Source organism: Hyaena hyaena, unplaced genomic scaffold, assembly GCF_003009895.1.
Source record: "Hyaena hyaena isolate Hyena2069 unplaced genomic scaffold, ASM300989v1 scaffold_18, whole genome shotgun sequence".
Taxonomy (NCBI): domain Eukaryota; kingdom Metazoa; phylum Chordata; class Mammalia; order Carnivora; family Hyaenidae; genus Hyaena; species Hyaena hyaena.
The window spans coordinates 3,288,635-3,310,779 of record NW_024080649.1 but is presented as its reverse complement, the minus strand read 5'-3'; the positions used below and the strand labels follow the sequence as shown (position 1 = coordinate 3,310,779).

Sequence of the window (22,145 nt, the reverse complement as noted above, 5' to 3'; positions counted from 1 at the left end):
GGAAATCATGAAGAGCTTTGGGCAGAAGTATGACATACTCTGATTCCTGTTTAATTCTGGCTGGTAGGTGAGGAACCAAGAATAAGGCAATGTCAGAAGCACAGAGAATTGTGGCACATTGTCACAAGCTAGTCAATAAATGCTTTGGACCAGGGTGACAGCAAGAGAGGTATGGAGAAGTGCATGTATTTACTTTTAAGAGGTTTTATTTTTAAGTAATCTCCACACGAACATGGGGCTTGAACTCACAACCCCAAGATCCAGAGTCATGTTCTACCGATGGAGTCAGTCAGGTGCCCCAAGAACTGAATAAGGTTGGATCTATCCCATTTGCTAAGGTGAGGAAGAATCTGGAAAGCATATTCGGCGAAGAAGCTGGGATCGGGAAGGGTTCAGACATTTTACGTTTGAGATGGATGTCTATTAAGACTGTAATAGAGGGCTGCTCAGTCAGCCGACTCTTAATTTCAGCTCAGGTCACGATGCCAGGATTGTGGGACTGAGCCCGGTGTCAGGCTCTGTGCTAAGCATGGGGCCTGCTGAAGATTCTCTGTCCCTCTAAAATAAATAAATTTTAAAAAAGAATTTTTTAAAAAGACTGTAATAGGGTAATAGGAACTTGGTGTTAGGGAAGAGGCTATGGCAGGAGGGACACATCTGGAAATCTTCTACAGGTCATACAGCAATGTCATACAGGAGATTACCTAGGAAATGAATTATGATAGAAAAGAGATCCGGTGATTGACTTCCAGGTCTCTCCAGTGACAGAAGGTCAGGAAGACGAGAATGAAAAAAAATCGCCAGTGGAGCAGGAGAGCTGAGCGTGGGGTCCTGAAAGCTAAGTGAAGTGTTTCAAACAGGGAGTGATCAAGCGTGTTGAATACCGCTAAGCCAAGTAAGCTAGGTCTGCGGGTTGACCTTTGCATCTAGCCATGTGGAGGCCACTTGTGATTTTGACAAGAGATATATCAGGAGAGTGGTTTGATGAAGCCTGATTGGAATGGGTTCAAGAGAGAATGGAAGGAGACAGAGGGGAAACTGTTGGGGTGGGGAGGGGGGAAAGGAGGGTGTGGTCAAAGAAAGTTACTTGATTGTTTTAAGAGATAAGGGACATGATAGCACATTTATATGCCAGTAGGAAGAACTCCTAAAAGGTTTTGATGCTGGAGAAAGAGGACAATGTAAGAAACAGGTCTTTGAAAAAGCAGAAGTTTATGGGATCTAGTACACAAGGGACAGAAGAGCTAAGTAGCGTCAGGACTAGAAATACTAAAACAAGGTACTGTGTACCAGGAACTAAGTAATTTTACATGACTTAATTTGCTTAGTTCATGCAAGAACCCTAAGAAGTTTTGGTTTTGTTTCTACTTTATAAATAAGGGGATTGAGGAACAGAGAGGTTATTAAATAGCATGTGTAGAAGCCCGAATTCCATCCAGGTGGGCAAACTCAAGAGCTTATGCTTTCATTTATTTTTATTTTAGAGAAAAAGCGTAACTTGGGGAGAGGGGCAGAGGGAGAGAGAGAGACTCTTAAGCAGGCTCTATGCTCTGAGTGGAGCCTAATGTGGGGCTCCATCCAATGTCTCTGGGATCATGACCCGAGCCCATGCTTTTAAATACTGTATTCTATTGCCTCAGTAGAAGCAGGGATGATGGCACTGAAACAGGGCACAGGACTAGCAATCAATACCTCTTCTTGAGAACAAGACCATTAAATGTTGCTGTTGAGAAACTGTAGCTACTTTTATACTTTTTTACACAAGGTCCCTCTTGTGTCCTGAGCAGGGATAAATGATGTTCCAATTCTGTTACAGGACTGATTACACAGCTGCTGAGAATGTGTTTGCTCCTTACAACATGACGGAGTAGCACATGATATCCATGTTTCATCTGTATTAGTATTTAATATTTGTCTTTTATGACACATTTCCCCACAGTCTAGTAGGTTCTTCTAATACACAAAGACATATATGTGTTTACTCACGATCATTTTGAATACCGCTAGTGATATGTTATATATACATTTTGGTAAACACCAAATTATATATGTGGAAATAACTGACAGGAGAACAGAAAGAGAAGGCCTCGGGATGTGGGACTGCGGGCTGGGACGAGCTTCAGCAAAAGCACCGCTCTGCTACATGACTGGCTGCCACACTACATGCTACTACACTGCCCGGCAAAACAGCAGGCACAAAGTAAGGGCTCCACACACATCTGTATTTCATACCTTTTCCTAATGATTTTATCATTTCCGCCACATGCTCATGTTGCTCAAAACTGACATTCATGGATACCCATTCACAAAGTTTGAGGAAAAAAAGACAGTTACCCACTGCAAAATGAAAACTTTCAATGTTTTATTTTTGACTGCAGCTGTTTACAGAAATATAGTTGCGAGTATACAAATGTTCCAATAGAAGCAAAATATCTTTTTAATATTTAACAAGTTATCACAGATAGCTAAAAACATAGATGCAAATGAAATTCCTCCAGAGAACAAACTGAAAATATCTGGTGTCAGTGCTCTGAATCTCAACTATGAAAGCCATATACACAAAAATATAATCCTTATTTCATTGCAGGACAATGGAAGAAGGCAGTTCAGTGGTTGATCAGTGTGCTCAAGCAAATAAAATTAAATCAAAAGATTTTAATGGCAGAATGGTAGCCATTCTGAGAATGGGTTAATGAAATATGTGCAGTATGTTAAATTAAAAGACTAATAAAGAAGCAAATAAAACTCAGTAAAAGTCCAAAAAAAATAGCTACTTGGAGCTTATCGATTAGAAGGGAACAAGGTGAGCAGATACATTCGTTAGCTCAAAAGAAATTAACTCAACGTCACTGGAATCAGTTTGAAGCTACTAAAGTCATAAACACTTCAGTGCAGGATAGTTCTTTATTGGACTCATTAATCTGATTCCAAAGCCACTCTCAAACGTCTGAGATGGTGTGTGTATGTTTGTGTATGTGTGTGTTGTCCTGAGGTTTGTTAGGTAAAATAATAAGCAACCCTTATAAACTATTTGAAACCAAATTTCTTCTGGGGAAGAAAAAGAACAGGGATAACAGGGTTAAACATTGGGCTTTTAAAAGGGATACTCCAAGTTGGAGTCAAATAGTATCGTGGTAGAATTCTTTGGATACAGAAATACATTATGCAACAAAGTGGGGAAGAGGGGAAGGGAACAAGAAAGGAGGAATGTACCTAGAGCGTCTCCCCACAGTTTGCCTATGTGTTGCCAGCACCGAAGTTTGTAGAGTAAGCCACTTACACTTCCACTGCTAGTGTTAAGCAAAGACAGCAGTGGTGATTTTTATAAAGTGAATGTACAATTATTTTTAATTTGAATGTGCATTTTTCTTCCATGAGTTAATTAACTGGTGATTTGTAAACAGTGGAAGGAAGATTACAGCAATTATGGAGGTACTGAATTACACATGGAGATTAAAATGAATGAATAAATCTACTTATCTTGTTAGTTTCTATTTACCATGAGGCATATAATTGAGAAGGGAGAAATGCCCAGATTTATAATGCACTGTCTTGTCCAATATTTATTTCAGTAAATAATGCGTGTCTGAAGCGTAAGTTCTGAGGATAGCTATATCTCTTCTGCATCAGTTCACATACAAACCAAGCTACTTTTGAATAAGTTTTATTAATTTAAAAAAGAAATTAAATAAGGTGCTATGTTGACCTGGCCAGCCATCTTATTTAATATCTCAGATACAAATATAAATACAAGGAATGATGTTCTGAGAGTTGGTCTAGCCAGACCAAAATTGTGGTCTGCTGGTAAAGTAAGAGGCAATGAAAAGAAAGCTTGTGTTATCACTGCCCACAAGGTACCCATTTTATGGATAAACAGGAGACTTTAGCACCCGTCAATTGTTTTAGCTACTTAAGTGTCACAACAATGAAAAGAAATATAGAAGACTGCACCTATATATTTAAATCAGTCATTTAATGTAAACGTTTTAGTAAATGGTAGGAAAATGGCAAAGTAAGTTAAATGAATTATCAATAACTAGACTAAGGGTATATGTATATAAAATCTACTATATTTCTGTAGGCAGTACTAAGAATAAATTATCACTGCCAATAAATGATTACAGATAACCAGGTTAAGTTGAATTTACATAAAGAACAATATATAACTATTTGTATGAGTAGGGGGGAAAGCCTTTCTAGATCTTACTGTATATCATTTACACCAGTGATTTTCAAACTTGAGCATACATCAGAATTACCTGGAGGGCTTGTTAAAACACAGATTGCTAGGCCCCATTCCAAAGTTTCTGACTCAGGAGGTCTATGATAGGGCTCAAGAATGTACATTTCTACCTAATTCCCAAGTGATACTGATGCCAGCTGGTAGGCTTAGGACCATATTTTGAAAACCATTGGTCACACTCTATCTGTAGAAAACTATGTACTACAATGTTCTTATACATAGGACACAAAATATACTGGAAGGGGGCTGGCTTTAATTAAGTCTCAAACGTATAGATTAGCAAGCTGAACATTTTAATATTTGTAAAATGATTTGCTGAAGAGTAATCATTTCTCCATAGTGAGAAATTCTCCAATATCTCCATATATTGAAATTACATTTCAAAGTCTTAAGTCCTGCTATACAGTCATTTTAGAAAATATTCACAGAACATTTACACCAAGCTGACTATCCAAAATAAAAAGGGACATAAATAGTTAAGATGTATTTGTTAAGAAGGAATCATCACTATACAGCATTCTTGACTTCTTTGGAATGATTAAAGTGCATAATATCATTAGGGTATTAAAAATATTGCATAAAAGTCTGCAGTTTTCAGTACCACTAAGTCAAAGAAAGACCCAGTGGGGAAAGCAGCTCTATCCCAAAGCTACCGCTACAACGCCCTCTCTTTCGGCACCACCACTGCAGCACGGAGCCCGAACAGAGGCAAAACAACAGAAACCAGAAGGCCACTCAATCCAACTGCAGCTTGTTGAGAGGAATTATTACCTTTGTTCTAGAGGGGTTCCAATATAACTTCATTTTCTTTGACACTATTTTTCATAGAGATTACAAAGGTTCTGACACGTAAGAAGTACACTATGATGAATTACATCACCTTGTCTAGTTAGAAAAATTGACTGTACCAGGTTTATCTAAATTTTGTGTTAGTGATTTATTTTCATCCGCCTAAGAAAGACCAGAGAAGATGTTTTAAACACTCCCTTCCTGAAATTTAACTACAAACATCTGTGTTCATGGAGTCTCACAGACCATACAATTTTCACTAGCATTCAGATAAGACCTATCATTGGTCAAGACGAAGACAAATTTAGATAATTTACATAAAGCCTAAACACTATAATTTTAATGTTTATTTTATTTTTGAGGGAGAGACAGAGAGAGAGAGAGAGAGAGAGAGAGAGAGAGAGCAGGGGAGGGACAGAGAGAGAGGGAGACAAGAAACTGAAGGAGGCTCCAGGCTGAGCTGTCAGCACAGAGCCCAATGGAGGGCTTCATCTCACAAACCATGAGATCATGACCTGAACCATAGTCAGTGCTTAACCGACTGAGCCACCCAGGCTCCCCTAATTCTATAATCTATTATTTACCCTCCCTCAAAGGAACAATTCTAGCAATGTATCTCTGTTAGTCTTATGCCAAAGGGAGAGACTTATGAAGCTGTTTTCTCTGGTGATCAAAAAATGGAAAAAAGAATGCTAAGTGAAATAATTGAAAGTTGGGGCTTACTGAAATAATTTATTTGCTTTTGGCAATAGTGAAAAGTGAAATTATAAGAAAGGAGCACTATTATGGTAGAAAGGCACTTTTCCATAAGCATTTAATATAGATATAAAATATTAAAATTTTTTTCTGAAAGAGAAAGTGGGTAAAAATAGAATTTTATTAATGAATGAGGCTAGAATGGCATGAAAATAAATGGGGAATAAAGACGTAATTAGAGCACTGGGGCAATCCACAAATGATATAGGTCTTACTCTGATATTTACTGCATTATGAACATTATGTCCACAATTTAGCTCTAGTGACACAAATAAGCAGAGTAGAAAATGTTTTTTTAATATATGTTACGAGATATAGCTAACTTAGTTGGGTATGTACTCTTGAGTTATACTTCTAATAAAGCTGCTGAACTATACAGTCTTTGTCTTCATGGGGTCCCTCCATATAAGCAAAGTGTGCAGACAGAACATGGCTGTACTGGTTAGGGATGAAGCCTGTGGTCATGAAGCAAACTAAAAGCTAACAGACCTCATAAAGTTTTCAATTAATTAGAAAAACAATAAACAAATATTTAGGACAGGAATTTTCATCAGAATGATGAATAATGCCCAAATTACTCCTAGGGAGTATTTCTAAGCCATGTTTAATTTGAGACTTTGCTTTATTAGAACATTTAATTTTGGTCTTTAATCAATAATCTAAACAGATTTCACTCTTCCAAAACAACTGTCCAAAATAGTTTAAATGGCCAAAAAGAATTATTGTTTTAGTTCTAGAGGGACTCAGATATAAATTCTTTCTCAGTTGCTTTGATATTATTTTTCCTAGGCAGATTAACTGAGGTTCTGATGAATATGAAATGCACTATAATGAAATTTCTCAACTATAGCATAGACAATATTACCACAAAAAGAAAAGAAAGGAAGGAAGGGAGGCCCCTCATTAATTCTGCTTTTATAATAAACAAAGCCCTTTAGAAACGTGTTCTAAGAGACTGTCAAAAACTGATCTGCACTGGCTGCTCTAATTCAAAAGGTAACATGATAAAGCTCTGAAGCAAATATGATTTCTAGTTTTCTTCCCTGTTGGTGTGGATGTATCATGGAATGACAATAAGGAATAACACACACACACACACGCACGCACGCACGCACACAGATAAGCTCCAAGCATTAAGATGATTTGCTAAAAGCGAGAGCAATTGAATATAACAATATAAAGGAATAAAAACGGTTCAGAGTTTTTTTAGGTCCTTCTGCCATTAAATAAATTTAATAAATTTCTGCTTCCAAGGCCTTTGCTGGCTCATGGAATCTCTCTCATATATCACTATTGTTTGTAACAGTAATCTGGAAATTGTATTATTAGCACAAGTATCAACCACTGACCACTGAGCTAACTCTTCAATAAGAAGACGAATGTGTTTTGTAACCAAATAGTCAGAATGCTGTACTTAACAGTGACCTTTAGGGGTAGGGAACATTTAACAATGTTAAAAAAAATCCATCATTATTGAATAAGAACATGGTAGCATAGCACAGCCCTTGTATAAATAACCACAAAATTTATGAAAATAAAAATTGGGTTTTCTGCCTCCATCCAATCAAGCCACTACAGTTCAGGTGTATGTTCTGTTCTAAACTTAGATACTATAAAACAGAAAATTGGTCCCTGGTAACTTAGCATTGGCAATCAGCATTTCACAATGATAAGCCTCTTGCTAAACAACAGAACAGAAGTCAGCACACAAGCCAGTCTTCTTGCCATCACTTCATCCACAGAGCAGCGCTAACAAACATTCGAGTTGGAACTTGGTGAGCAAATAGACTTCCTGAGTCTCCTGTGTAATCTCTTAGGAAAAAAGTCAGAAAACTCAGAAATAAACTTACAGTATTTTATTTCTACTTCTTATTTTTATACCTGCTGGGTAAGCTCTTTACACCTCTTTATACCTCTGCAGTTAGAGTTTTACATTTTAAAAGTGAAGCACTGGATTGTGTGGCTGGTCCTTCTTATAACCTGAACTATACTGGATAATTTTTCCTGATGTGGTGAGGAGAGATGATATATTGAGGAAAATGCTTTTGGTTCAGAGAATTTATAAAGTAGCTCTGGATATTACAAGATGGGGAAAATGTTATTAAAATTACAAATATGGTTTGTGGTTTTTTTAGTGTTATTATAAATAAAAGGCATAGAATACAGAAAGCCAATTAATAATAACAATAACAATAAAATATTAAATATATAGTGAGCAAAGACTGAATGGCTCATTCTTGTGAAACACCATTTGACACAATGGCCTGATGGGTTTCCTTACTCTAACATTTTGCTGAGTGAAAGATCCAGCACACAGTAAGCTGCCTTTAGCCCACTAATAACATCAAGGAACTGCCTGATGGAATGGCCACAGATGAACAGGTCATTTGTTTCAAAAGATACTTAAATACTCAATAAAGACATAACAAACCCCCCTCACTGTTATCAGACGCCACGTTGTGGTAGAACATCAGACAAACTCACAAATTTACCACAAAAATGTGTGGCAAAAAAAGAATAGTTTATATATATGTATATATATAAATTTCTATATTTATGCCAATGTACTCACTCAGTACAAATAGCAAAATAGTATACCATTTCCTAAATACAAAATATAGCTTTCCAAAAAAATGAAACACACATTAGATATAAACCATCCAAAACTTGAACGATTGAAAACTGTATTCAAAAGTAAATGACCCAGAGTAGGTCTCTTTCTGAAAAGTTCCCTTCATATCGGCAAGAAGCCTGTACTACTGAAAACGTAATTCAATGCCTCTCAATCAGAGAGAGAGAACTAAAGAAAGGGTCAGGGGTGGAGGGAAGAATATATAAGAACAAAGAGAAAAAACAAATTAGGGGAAGAGCACATTCAAAGAACCAAGGAAGACCACAAAAAGGGGGAAAAAATCTGGCTATATAAACAAAACCAACACCACAATTCCACAAAGTTCAACTAAATGTATAGGATAGGACAAAAATTAAAAAAAAAAAAAAACAACAAACAACCAAACAGAAAAGTAGCCTTCAACAAATAATTAACAGGCTATTTTTTTGTACACTTAAAAAAAAAAAATGAAACAGACATGAATACCAAAACATCTTATCTACATATAGAAGCCACACACAATTTGGCCTTAAACTGTATTAACAGCTTTCTACATGCCAAAAGGAAAACGAGACATAAGCACGTGTCCAGACGACAAGTTGTCGTGAGAAGCAGGCATCCCGTGGGTGGCAAGAACACCCAAGACTGTATAACTAATGCTACAACTGCAACTGTAAATTCTGGAGTGTGTAATTTTGCTCTCTAGAGACGTAACACAAGTTAATTCTTCATTTTAAGTCAATGATATGACCCTGTAAAGCCTAAGGCTTGTGGGAACCATCAGATTAAGTGACCACTTCAAACTGTAAAGCACTGAGGTGACAAGTGAATTACACTCACTGCAGTTTAGGGAGAAGTGATGTTTCAAGAAATTTTAGTTTGATTTTTTTTTTTTAATTAAAATGTACAATGTTTCCTTATTAGAGGGAAAAATTTGAAGACTTCAGAACAGCACCGTTCATGGGAAAGAAATGCATTGTTTCTTGTTTCTCAGGAATCAGCTCTCCTCACTCCTTAGAGGGTGGCCCCCACCCTGCCTGTGCTGCAGGAGCTGCTGGGTTATACCCCAGACCAAAGCGGCCTTTTCCTTTAAGTTGCTACAGGGTCACAAACCTTGTAGTATATTACTAATTGTCTAAAATAAAGAGAAGAAGAGGGGGAGAATAATAAAAATGAACATAAAAAGGGAACACAGGTCCAAGACTGGGATAGAAAGAAAACAGATCCAAGCTGCTCTGTCAGCTTTAACTGCTACAGGAGGATATCAGAACACAATTTACCATATATTATCCTCTTCATTTTTTTGATAGAGTAAGATAATTATTCTTCTCTGCACAGATATGGCTAAAACCCTTAAAAGAAACACAGAGAATTAACAACTCTCTGAAAAATAAAATCAATAGCATTTCAGCTCTTCCTAGGTTGTGTGATGTCTGCCTTTGTGATAAAAAGAGGCCTCTTATCTGTGTAGAGCTCTTACTATAACTAACTTGTCAGAATGTTACCCCTTCAGTTTCTCCATAAAAACTGAAAAAAAGATTCCTTCACTTTGGCCAATAGCTGTGCTTTTTATACTGAAGAACCACAGCCTTAGTTTTAGTTACTATTTGAACTTTCCTTTTTCAAAAGCCATTACTTCGCTAAAACAATGCAGGTAAGAAAATATGAATGAGGAACAAAAGTAAACACGACAATATGAATTATTTTCCAATAGCAATAATAACTGAGCAGTCCAGCTTTTGAATTTGAACTATACTTTTAAAGAAGTAGCGCCTAGGAAAATAGCAACAATTAATTCTGTCAGCTGGAAATTCAAATAGATTCTCAGTTATCACTGTTATTAGGAATATAAAATACTAAGATGTTAACAATGGTGGCTAATCACTGCAACGGGCAGCATAGGTGTGCTCTTTTGCAGTAAGAGTAAAATCTATCCATTTACTCAATCACAGTTTTTCATACTTTGTTTTGTTTTTAAAGTAACAGTTCAAAAATCCTCACGGAATCACATGATCTCAGGACATCTTGGAATCAGAATTTCTTCATGGAATTTCTAAAAAAGAAGAAGTTGAATATAACTCACTAGGGAGGGAAAAATTTATACATTTCCTCTTACCCTGAAAGATCCCAAAGTATATCACAGTATTATAAGTGATACTTCATCATATTTACACTTCCACAGACTTTTCTGACTCAGTATTTATTTCTTGAGGAAGGGAGAAATGCGACTTAATTATATTCAATAAATAGTACATTCATCGGGTGTTCTGTCATTCCATGGCAAAGACACTTAGAGCCAGAAGGACTGCCTAGTACTAACAATATGACCACAAGCTATCATTCAGAATAATTTATTCAGATTTAAAAAGTAACCATCTTAGATTTTATTTTGAGTGTGAGAGATAGAGGCAGACAGAGAGGGAGAAGAAGATGTGGGGCTCCATCTCACAAACCATGAGATCATGATTCAAGCTGAAATCAAGAGTCAGACACTTAACCAACTGAACCATCCAAGAGCCCCTAAAAATACCATCGTGTGAGAAAGCCATATTTCAAAAGAGTAAGGTCTAAAAACCCAATTAATTTTATTGCTTAAACCCAAATCTGGTAAGAATAATAAAATTTATCAATGTTTTTCAATAAAAAAGAAACCAAAATGCAATACTTACTTGTTCAGTTAAAAGGTGCCAGTCAAGTTGTTCCCTTGGTTTTGCAATGAAACAAGCAAATCAATCTTTTCAATGTTCTGGTTGGTGTTTATAGAGGATGTTAGTGAAGAACTCTCTGGCATTTGCTGAGAAAGAAGTGTTGTCACAGGTGGCTGGCCCTCATTCTGTGGTTGGCCTGGCTGACTTATGGCCATTAACTGATCTGGCAACGTAGCTGGTCCAGAAGTTAAAAGCTGACTACAGTCTGCAGAGATATGTAAAAGATAGAAGCTACCTGATTAGTTACTTTCTGTTAAGGTTCATCAGAAGATACTTAGTAGTTGTTGGGGGAAATATATTATTGTGTTCACTCAACATAGAACTAGCAATCAGGCAACTAAGAGCCCCCTCAAAAGGTTTCTACTGAACAGTACTGGAATTCATCCTAGGTTTGCTCAAAGCAGTATAAAAATACAACTTTTCTCAGCGTCATAAGTAAGTCCTACACACTTTCCTTGGTATATAAACATCAACAATGGGTTTACCTCTTTGGAAACTACTTACTTTAATTGGTAGAGATATATTCTGTCATTCTTACTTCCATTTTCCTTTCAAGTTTACAGCTTAAAATGGCAAACACATTCATTTATATTCATTACCACATTTAATCCTCCCAATATCCTTTTCAGGTATATAATATCATCACCATTTAGATATGGAAACTGAAGCATTTGCAGGGCAAATGCCTTGTCTAAAATCTCACAGTATGTAAGTGGTATTGCTGGGAACTGAACTCTGTTCTAACTACAATCTGTGTTCTTAAAACCATTGTGATTTGCTTCCTTTTAACAATAACAACACCAATAATAATAATAATCTGACCATCTCAACCAATAATATTTAAGAAATAAAATTAGAAAGAGTTTCTTACTATTCTGAATGCCAAATAAGAACATTCCTGAAGTCTGTTGAGATGAGCCAGGAGAATTCTGTAGTTGGTTCATTGTGCCTCCAGTAGTGCTGTGAAATAACGTAGCCTGTGGTTGGGGTGAAGATGTGGCTCCTTGGATTCCAGGCATGTTGTTCTGAGGGGAATAAAGAGGAGACTGCTGCATGTCTTGTTGGTTCATACTGGTCTGCAGAGCAGACATGGATGCTGGAGAGAGGAACAGTGTTACTTGCTGCTCTTGAGAACTGGGTGACCCTTGGACCAACTGAATCTGAGGAGAGCTATGGAACAAGGAAGTCTGTGGCGACTCAGACTGGGTAGGACCTGGGTTCTGAAGAGACGAAACGGTAGGCTGGTTCTGAAATTGCATGGGCTGCTGCTCTTGATTCATTGGGGCCATATTATTTTGTTGGTGAAAGATGGACTGATTCTGTTGCTCCTGATTAGCCATTGGATTTGGACTTGGGTTGAATATCATGTTTGGCGGTGGCTGCTTCTGAGATGCCATTGTAGCCATGGTATTCTGATTACTGAACAAAATGCTCTGCTGTTGTTGCTGTTGTTGTTGCTGCTGCTGCTGTTGCTGCTGCTGCTGTTCCTGGGATGGAGAGTTACTCTGGATAGCAACTATTGAGTGCTGTGACTGGAAGAGTGTTCCTTGTTGGTTTTGAGGCATTGGATTAGGAGGAAGGGAGCCCAGGGACACCTGAGGCTGAAACATACCTTGCTGGGAGGGTTGGGCCTGTTCTTGGGAAAGCATAGGCGTCTGGATGTGTGATATTGGAGCCTGTTGTTGGAAAGCAGCTTGCTGTTCAGTGTTAGATGTTGACTGAAGTGGAGAAATTGAGTTCTGAGCTGCAAAAAATGAAATCTGTTCTTCTTGGGCTACTGTGTTACTTTGAAGATTATTCATTGGACTCTGGGAAAGAAATATGTTGGCTGACTGCTGGTCTTGAGGAACAGAGGAGCCCTGTAGCACAGCCATGGTACTTTGAGAGTGAAACATTGGAGGCTGCATTTGTTCAGAGGATGTCGTAGAAGCCTGACTGTGGACAATAGGACTCGGGCTATGAAAAATAGAACCTTGAGTTTCCTGGGAAAGGTTCTGAGCATCAGCAATAGGATTTTGGGGATGAAAAAGTGGAGCCTGTGAATGAGAAGACTGCTGCAAAAAATTCCCAGATTGGAGGGACATCATCTCATTACCTGGCTGGAATAAGCCATTACCTTGTTGCTGAGTACCATTATTCTGAACACCCATCATGCTTTTCGTAGATGAAAAAAGGTTTACTTGAGGTTGACTGTCCCCACTATGTTGCATTTGGACCATGGTCTGAAAGACACTGCTCTGAATCTGCTTTGCTTGTGCTCCAGTCTCTTCCCCATCTCCTGAACTTGATGTCTGAAACATGGTAGTACCAGGGGTTGCAACCTGCTGTGTGGTGGTTGTAGCAGTTTCATTTCCAGAAACTGTAGGGGGAGAAGAAAACAATTCACACTGCATTTGGATGTCCTCATTGGTAGATAATGCACTCATCATGTGAGACGTCTGCTGGTAAACTGGAGACTGCTGAAGGTTTCCATTTGCTGAAGCAGGTGAAGGAAATAACTCTGACTGAATCTGGGCAGCTGCCTGGCAGATACTCTGTTGCATCTCCATCACCATTGCAGCTGATGATTCCATCACTTGCTGCTGCTGTTGTTGCTGTTGCTGATTGGATAATGTGTTTTCGGTCTGTGGGTGAACACTTTCGGCTCTTCCAGCTATTAAATTATCTGGTCTAGTATGGACTGCTGGCTCTGTTGAGGAAAACATTCCAGGGCTTACACTATTTTGAATTTGACTGACTTGTTGAAAAATGTCTGCACTAAGCTGTTCTTGAACATTCTCATTACCATCTGGAGCAGAAAACAAAACTGAAGATAACTGTTGTTGTGCCTCCAAAACTTGCTGGACCAAGTCAACATTTCCACTGCTGCCACTAGCAGTACTGCCTGTAAAACTTCCGGCTTGCAAATGCTGAATTGTATTCTGTAGCTGACTCACACTATTTGGTGATGGGAAAATATTTGATGACATCTGCTGCTGTAAAGTCTGTGCTTGTTCCTGTAGTGGGGACTGTTGCTGTTGCTGGGATGATTCAGACAGGTGTGACAAATTAACCACCGTACCATCAGATTGCAATACGTCTCTAGACTGAGCTTCTCTTGTCTGAAACTGTGTAGCCTGCTGCAGTAGTGCATCACTGTTAGGCAGCTGACTAGAAGCAGAAACTGCTGGAAAGGTACCAGGCTGTGAAATGTCCTGTGTCTGGATAGTTGTCAGGGTTTCTGGATTGTATGTCTTGGGCTGAATTTGCTGCTGCTTTTCATTTTCAGAAGGTAAGTGGGAAGATGATGATGATGAGAAAGACCCATTTCCTGCTATATTAGAGAGATTTTCTAATGTTTGTTGAGTTGATCCAACTGTCTTTGTAGTCTAAAAAATAAAAATTCCCAAATAATATGTATATATAAACATTAAATTAGCTCATGATACTTCAAAAATTATTATTCCCAAAACACACGTATATGCAGAACTAGTTTCTACTCTACATTATTTTGTTAGAAAACAGGTATAAGACTGATTCTCAGTGATATAATGACATCTGACTGTCGTTAGGATATCTTTTTTTTTAAAGTTTGTTTATTTCTTTTGAGAGAGAGAAAGCACATGAGTAGAGGAGCGGCAGAGAGAGAATCCTAAGCAGGCTCTGCACTAACAGGGCTCGAAACCATGAACTATGATATCATAACCTGAGCCAAAATCAAAAGGGATGCTCAACCAACTGAGCCACCCAGGTGCCCCTCTTTTTAACAAATGTTGTAAGTGAAGACAGTCAAACAAAAAACTAGAATTATCAGTTACCAGTTCCTATAAATATGAACTAATAGTTCATGAATTCATAGTAAATTTTAGTAAATAGTAAATTTTAAAATAGCTCCATTTTGTGGATCATTGGTAACGGGGGGAAAATTATAAGTGAAAAAGGGAAAGGGAGTTGTAGAAAAAGACTGGGGGAGAAAGGAAATAAAAAACATCTCCAATTCTGAAAATAATGAACCTGTAGTTTCATTAATACCCCACATCCCACAGGAATAGCTAACATTAATTCCTCCCCTATCAAAATATATGTTGGAAGTCACTTTGCAGACTACTTTATTGGTTGTAGAAGTATTCACTCTGAAAAGCAAAACTCATTAACTGCAACCAAAGAGAAACACATGGGAAAGAAACAGGAAAAGTAAAAAGCAGAAACTTGGGGGAAAGCAATCAAACTATTAAAAACATAGCAATTTTTATAACAGATTAAGATATGGGGCACTAATCAATCCAGCTCACCTTAAAAATAGGGGAAGATCTTTTTTCTGTTACTTCCATTGGAGTAACATCTTCACTCTTAATCATACTGCTTGATATGAGTGGAGTGATCAGAGCACTGGGAAGAATATTTACCTTATCTAAGTTACAACCAGTAGTTTTCATTGCTGTACATACACACACACACACAAAAAAAAAAAGAAAGAAAGTTTAAAATCATCAACTATTTCATTCTATAATATGCTGACTTAGTCATGCATTTTTTTTTTTTTAAGAGAGAGAGAACGTGTATGAGCAGGGGCGAGGGAAATGTGGTGGGGGTGGGGGAAAGGGGGGGAGAGAGAGAGAGAGAGAGAGAGAGAGGGAGAGAGAGAGAGAAAGAGGGAGAGAAAGAGAAAGAGAGAAAAAGAGGGAGAGAGAGAGAGAATCTTAAGCAGGCTGCACGTTCAGCACCTGACACAGGACTTGATCCCATGACCCCGTGATCATGACCTGAGCTGAAATCAAGAGTCAGATGCTCAACCGACTGACTGGGTCACCCAGGAGCCCCTAAATGCCTATTTTTTGATGCTATGCTGGTAGCATGAAATATAAAGCTGGTGCATCAAAATGTGTCCTCCCTTTTTTGAAGCAGTAGTGGCTCGAAGGACTCCTGATATGAGCCAGGTTAGATAACAACAAGCTTAAGCAGTTCAGTTATCAAGCTGTATGCCTCAGGGTCCTTTCAAGGTACTATGAATTGCACTAATCAACACAACCACAGTACATTGTAGGATACAGCTTAGAAATCTCCAGGTTAAAGCTACTCAGTCACAATTCCCCTCTTAGCATATGGCTGCCAGCAGCATAAAATCAAAACCTCATAAGGGCCACAGAATTGTTGGAACATTTTTCTCAACAAAACTCAAGTGTCTCATTAGAAAAAGACACGAAGTAACCAGAAAGACTTCTCTTTTCTATATTAATATCTTAGAAAACTTGTATTTGCTTAGTTGACACATGAGCACATTACTCTTTTAGACAGGACTTAAATTATTTTCTTTTCAGAAATTTAAGAATTATGTTAGATATACCAATTAAATTTCCAAAGCAAAACTAGCAAGTATTTTCCACTTCCTTCTCCTTCCTTCGGCAGGAATAGTTAGAGATTTACAGTAAGGAGAGGTAATACACAGCAGATAAAGTGGGTTTTGCCATTTTGTCATATCTACTTTTCCTCCTTTATTCCTTTTCTTTCTTCTTTTTTATCTAAAGTCTGCACTATTAGCATTTAGTGGAGCCTACTGATACCACAGTCCTCTGAATTGAACATCTAGCCAATTTCTAAGAGTTTACCACAACTTTGAAACCCTGTGGAGAGACATACAAATTCCCCAGAAGGCAGAGCTGTTAAACTTCTTAGTTTGATACTGAGAAGAAATACTGGCTACAAAGAGGATTTTAAAATAACATATGGCATATGACTAGGATAGCTATCTTTGTAAATATTTTGATTTAAAAATATTTGAAATTTTCTGGTCTTATTTCAGCTTGTCTCACAGCTAACTTGCTAGAAAAAACTCCTGTGGAAATTGATTATGTTGAGGAAAGTGCTCATTTAATTTTTGACATTCTATACTTTATTAAAATGGATCATTTACTCACGAGTTCTCAGACCTATTTTCACCTAGATTCTAACAATACCAATACAATTCAATTCATAATCCAATTTTGAATGAGACAAAACTTCAGATCATGAACAAGGCAGGCATTTAAAAGTATTCTAGGTCCATTTTATAGGACAATTTGAAAGACCATTGGTAATGTCCTAAGTTGATCCTATAATATTCAACTGCTATCCCTTTTTTAATTTTTTTAATGTTTTATTTATTTCTAGGAGAGAGAGAGACAGTGTGAGCAGGGGAGGGTCAGAGAAAGAGGGAGACACAGACTCTGAAACAGGCTCCAGGCTCTGAGCTGGCAGTCAGCACAGAGCCCGACGCGGGGCTCAAACCCACGAACCGCGAGATCATGACCTAAGCGAAAGTCGGACGCCTATCCGACTAAGCCACCCAGGCGCCCCCCCCTTTTTTTTTCAATGCTTGTTTACTTTTGAGAGAGAGAGAGTGAGGAATGGGCAGAGAAAGAGGGGTATGAGTATCTGAAGCAGGTTCTGTGCTGACCACAAAAATCCCGACGTGGGGCTCAAACCCATGAACCATGAGATCATGACCTGAGCCAAAGTCAGATGCTTAACCGAATGAGCCACCCAGGTGCCCCTTCAACTGACTCCTGTTTTTCAATTCTAGAAGAATATGAGTGCCATGAAGGCAGATTTTGTTGTTGTTGCCTGGTACATAACAGGTAACCAATAAATGTTTGTTGAATTAATGAAGCAATGAATAATCTTACTTTACCTTTGTCAACTTAGTTTGTTGTGGACTGTTTGGTTAATCATATAGTGTAATGTTGCAGGTTTTCATTATAGTATTTCTGGCCTAAAAAGTTTAACATCTAAAAACAAACTTATATTACCATTCAATTAGAAACCATATAAACATTAACTGACAAATAAATGCATCACCTACAATTACTGTTTAACAGATGTATACATGATTTTTGCCCAAATTCACTTACAGAAGAATTCTTTTTTAAAAACATGTTATTTTGAGACACACACACACATATACACCACAAGTCGGGGAGGGGCAGAGAGCGAGGGGGAGAGAAAGAATCCCAAGCCGCCTCTGTGCTTAGCATGGAGCCTGACTCAGGGCTCAGTCTCACAGCCATGAGATCATGACCTGAGCCAAAATCAAGAGTTGGATGCTTAATTGACTGAGTCACCCAGGCGTCCCTGGAGAATAATTCTTATTAGCAAAGTTTTTTCCCCCTTCTGGAAAGTGAGAATGGGTGGAATAAGTTGAGCAAGAATCTTTCATTCCTCCTAAGGAGACCACTGACAAATAGGCAGGTCTATTGGTACAGACAAACAAAAAAATGATTTTGTCTAATGTCCACATGAAGATACAAATCTTTCTATAGCCATTGCACAAAGTCTTCCTATGGGCTATAACAATTTAGTTTTCTGACACTTATTCTGCTGTTTGCTGTTTTAGCTATGTATGAGCTACAGCTAGAATTCTGCTGGTGCTACCCACAAGAATGGAAGATGCTTCCCTGAGCTCCCTGGTGTAGGTGGTGAGGCATGCTGGATCTGCATAAGGGAAACATTTCTCCCGGTATGTTCTCTGCTCTCCTGATACTTCCCATTCTATCTCTGCTGGTGCTGCTGGCGGTAGAGAAGCACTTATGTGGGCTACTTCTGCCACTGGGTAAAAGGTCAAAAACTTCAAGGTCAGGGTGGGCTCCTGGCCACTGGGTGAGTCTGGGGATACCCTGGATCTGTTTCACGTTCTGCCACTGGACTGCCTTCTACCACTGGGAGGGCCGCTGACACCACCAGCACAGGCAGCACAAGGCCTGTGTGTTATGACTTGGTGTGGGGCAGGGGATGGGTTGGTTCCCTGGTTCTGCTGTTCCCACTCCTGCAGACCGATGAGCCTGCTATTGCTGACTTATGTGAAACCTGTGTTTTGGCCCTTCTCGGTTCTACTATCTGTATATCTGGCCGACTGCTACTTGGCAGGTAGGGGGCATGGAGAGGACTGACCATCTCAAGTTCTGCTGTTGCTACTATAAATGTGGGTCGGGCCCACATTTATGAGCTGGCCCCCAATTTTGCCAGTGGGTCAGCTGCTGCCACTAGCTATGAGTCATCCTCTTATGCCTCTGTTAGGCTTTGCCTTTCCTGGTCTTTGAGAGCAGGCTATTCATGCTTATTTATTGATTTATTCTTTCCATCTGTACCTGTTGCCAGTTTTGAATCACAGACTTCTCTGGTGTCCAATTCAGATAAATGGTAGATAAAAAGAAAACCCAGGAAACTCACTTGGGGTCAGCCCTCAAGTTCTGAGGTCCCTAGTCAGTCCACTTTTCTTCTTTCTATATTTCAAAGTGTTTTATGATTTTTCAATTATTTCAATTGGTATATTTAGAAGGGAGGAACAGGGAAAAGTGAGTCTATACTATCGTATCCCAGAACCCACAAGTGTATCTTTTTTTTTTTTTTTAATTTTTTAATGTTTTATTTATTTCTAGGAGACAGAGAGAGAGACAGCGTAAGCAGGGGAGGATCAGAGAGAGAAGGAGTCACAGACTGAAACAGGCTCCAGGCTCTGAGCTGGCAGTCAGCACAGAGCCCGACGCAGGGCTCGAACCCACGAACCGCAAGATCATGACCTAAGTGAAAGTCGGACGCTTAACCGACTAAGCCACCCAGGCGCCCCCCACAAGTGTATCTTAATGGACCAGTAAACAATATTAAATGGCTTGAGAGATGTCACTCTACCTTTCTCCTACATTCTCGCTATGTATTTATAATCCTGTAGAAAGTTTCAGGCACCACTCTGGGTTCCAGTGATGATCAAGATGTATAAAGCTTAAGGTGCCTGGGTGGCTTAGTTAAGTGTCTGACTCTTGATTTTGGTGCAGGTCATTATCTTGCAGTTCATGGGACTGAACCTCATGCTGGTCTTAACAGCATGGTGCCTGCTTGGGATTCTCTCTCTATCCCTCTCATTCTGTCCCTCATCCACTTGCGCACTCTCTCTCTCTCTCTCAAAAAAAACAAACAAAAAAAACCACTTAAAAGGTAGATAAAGCCCTACTGCCTGGAAATTATATTTTAGTGAAAAAGTAAAAAAAAAAAAAAATCAAACATGTAAAGTCTGTGTATTACCTGAGTTAGGGGAGAACCTTTAAGCCAATTCAGAAAATCCATAAGATAAGATAAACATATTTAACCATCTAAATATCAGTTTGAATTTGTGAAGAATATTAGTATTGATAGTTTATGCCAAACAACCTTTAAAAATTTTTTTAATGTTTATTACTTTTTTGAGTGAGAGAGACCGAGTGTGAGCAGGTAAGAGGCAGAGAGAGAAAGAGACAAAGAATCTGAAGTATGCTACAGGCTCTGAGACTGACGCAGGGCTCGAACTTGCAAGATCATGACTTGAGCCGAAGTCAGACACTTAACAGACTATGCTATCCAGTCATCCCTATGCCAAACAAGTTTAAACAGTGTTCTCTCCCACCCATGCAGATAGTTTTTGAAAGTCAGAACAATCTCTACTAAAAGTTTATTGCCAGCAAGGAGCATATAGGTCAAATACAAATATGTCAAGTATAAATTAAGATTTAGAGGGGAGGAAATAATAGTTTTGGGGAAATCTAAGTTGCAAGCTCGGTCAGTTACTAGCTGTGTGACCTTGAGCAAATTACTTAACTTCTCTAAGCCTTGGTTTATTCACCTGTAAAATAAGATTGATATATGGCTCCTCCAAGCTTCGAAACCTTTCTACATAGTTAAAACCAGTCAGAGAAAAGTATATGCTCTCAACTATTTTTCACACTCATCCAATTAACCACTGCTTACAAAGCTGAAAGAAACTATGAGGGAATGCACATCAAAACAGTTGATCCTTGAACAACGTGGGGGTTGAGGTACTGACCCTGCTACACAGTTGAAAATCTGCATAGAACTTCTGATTGTTTCAAAACTTTGTATCAAAACTAATACAGAATTAGTTTTGACTGCATCAAAACTAATGATAGCCTACTGCTGACCAGAATCCTAAACAATAAACAGTTGATTAACTCATATTTTGTATGTTATATGTATTACATACTATATTCTTACAATAAAGTAGGCTAGAGAATAGAAAGGGCTATTAAGAAAATCATAAGGCAAATACATACACTATATTTATTTTAAAAAATCTACATATAACTGTATCTGTGCAGTTCAAACGCGTTATTCGAGGCTCAAGTATACTTTATCCCTGGATCCTAAACCCGCATCAAAGAGTCTTTGAGTGATCTACCTGGAGTGTCCCCTCACGTCTACTGGTAACTCTACAGATATAAAGAACTTTCTGGAAATATGCCCAAGAAACTGTTAACAGCAGTTTATACTGTACGCTTTGTCTTACTTAATTTGTATTATTTTGGCGTAACGGATATATACACAGTGCACTTAATCCACTTTACTTTCCACTCACCCCCACCTGAGCCCTCTCTAAGGAATTAGAAATTTACTTTGGAGCAAAAGCTTTCAATACCTTTTTTTAAAACTTTTTTTAATGTTTTATTTATTTCTGAGAAAGAGAGCGTGAATAGGGGAGGGTCAGAGAGAGAAGAGACACAGAATCTGAAACAGGCTTCAGGCTCTGAGCTAGCTGTCAGCACAGAGCCTGACATGGGGTTCGAACCTACGAACCATGAGATCATGACTTGAGCCAAAGTCGGACACTCAACTGACTGAGCCACCCAGGTGCCCCTCAATATCTTTTAATAATATCATATTTGGGTATCAAGTACTAAATCTTATTTAAAAAATTTTTAAGTTTATTTATTTTTTGAAAGAGAGAGAGAGAAAGAAAAAGAGAGAGAGAGAGAGACAGACAGCATATGTGAGTGAACAGGGAAGGAGCAGAGACACAGGGAGAAACAGAATCCCAAGCAGGCTCTGCACTGTCAGCGCAGAGGCTCATGAGGGGCTTGAACCCAAGAACTGTGAAATCATGACCTGAGCCAAAATTGAGTCACACACCTACTGACTAAGCCACGCAGGCATCCCAAGTTCTATATCTTATTGTAACTGATGGCTATTTATAAAAAAGTCACTTGGAAGATTCCTGCCAGAACACAAATTTAAAAGTAATTTATAATGCTCAGTCTTCATC

At 38.5% G+C, this 22,145-nt stretch overlaps 1 protein-coding gene across 6 annotated transcripts in view; it reads right to left on the bottom strand.

Moving 5' to 3' along the window:
* Positions 1–9,282: 9,282 nt before the first annotated feature.
* NFAT5 (nuclear factor of activated T cells 5) overlaps positions 9,283–22,145 on the bottom strand; it is a 113,796-nt gene continuing 100,933 nt past the window's right edge. For all 6 annotated transcript variants that reach the window (XM_039222855.1, XM_039222858.1, XM_039222867.1 and 3 more), the window contains 4 exons: positions 15,379–15,524; positions 11,979–14,475; positions 11,069–11,312; positions 9,283–10,452 (listed from right to left, as the gene is read on the bottom strand). In XM_039222855.1, the coding sequence (XP_039078786.1) occupies positions 11,077–11,312; positions 11,979–14,475; positions 15,379–15,524 (2,879 nt within the window). In that variant the 3' untranslated portion in view covers positions 9,283–10,452; positions 11,069–11,076. The remainder of the gene's footprint in view (positions 10,453–11,068; positions 11,313–11,978; positions 14,476–15,378; positions 15,525–22,145) is intronic.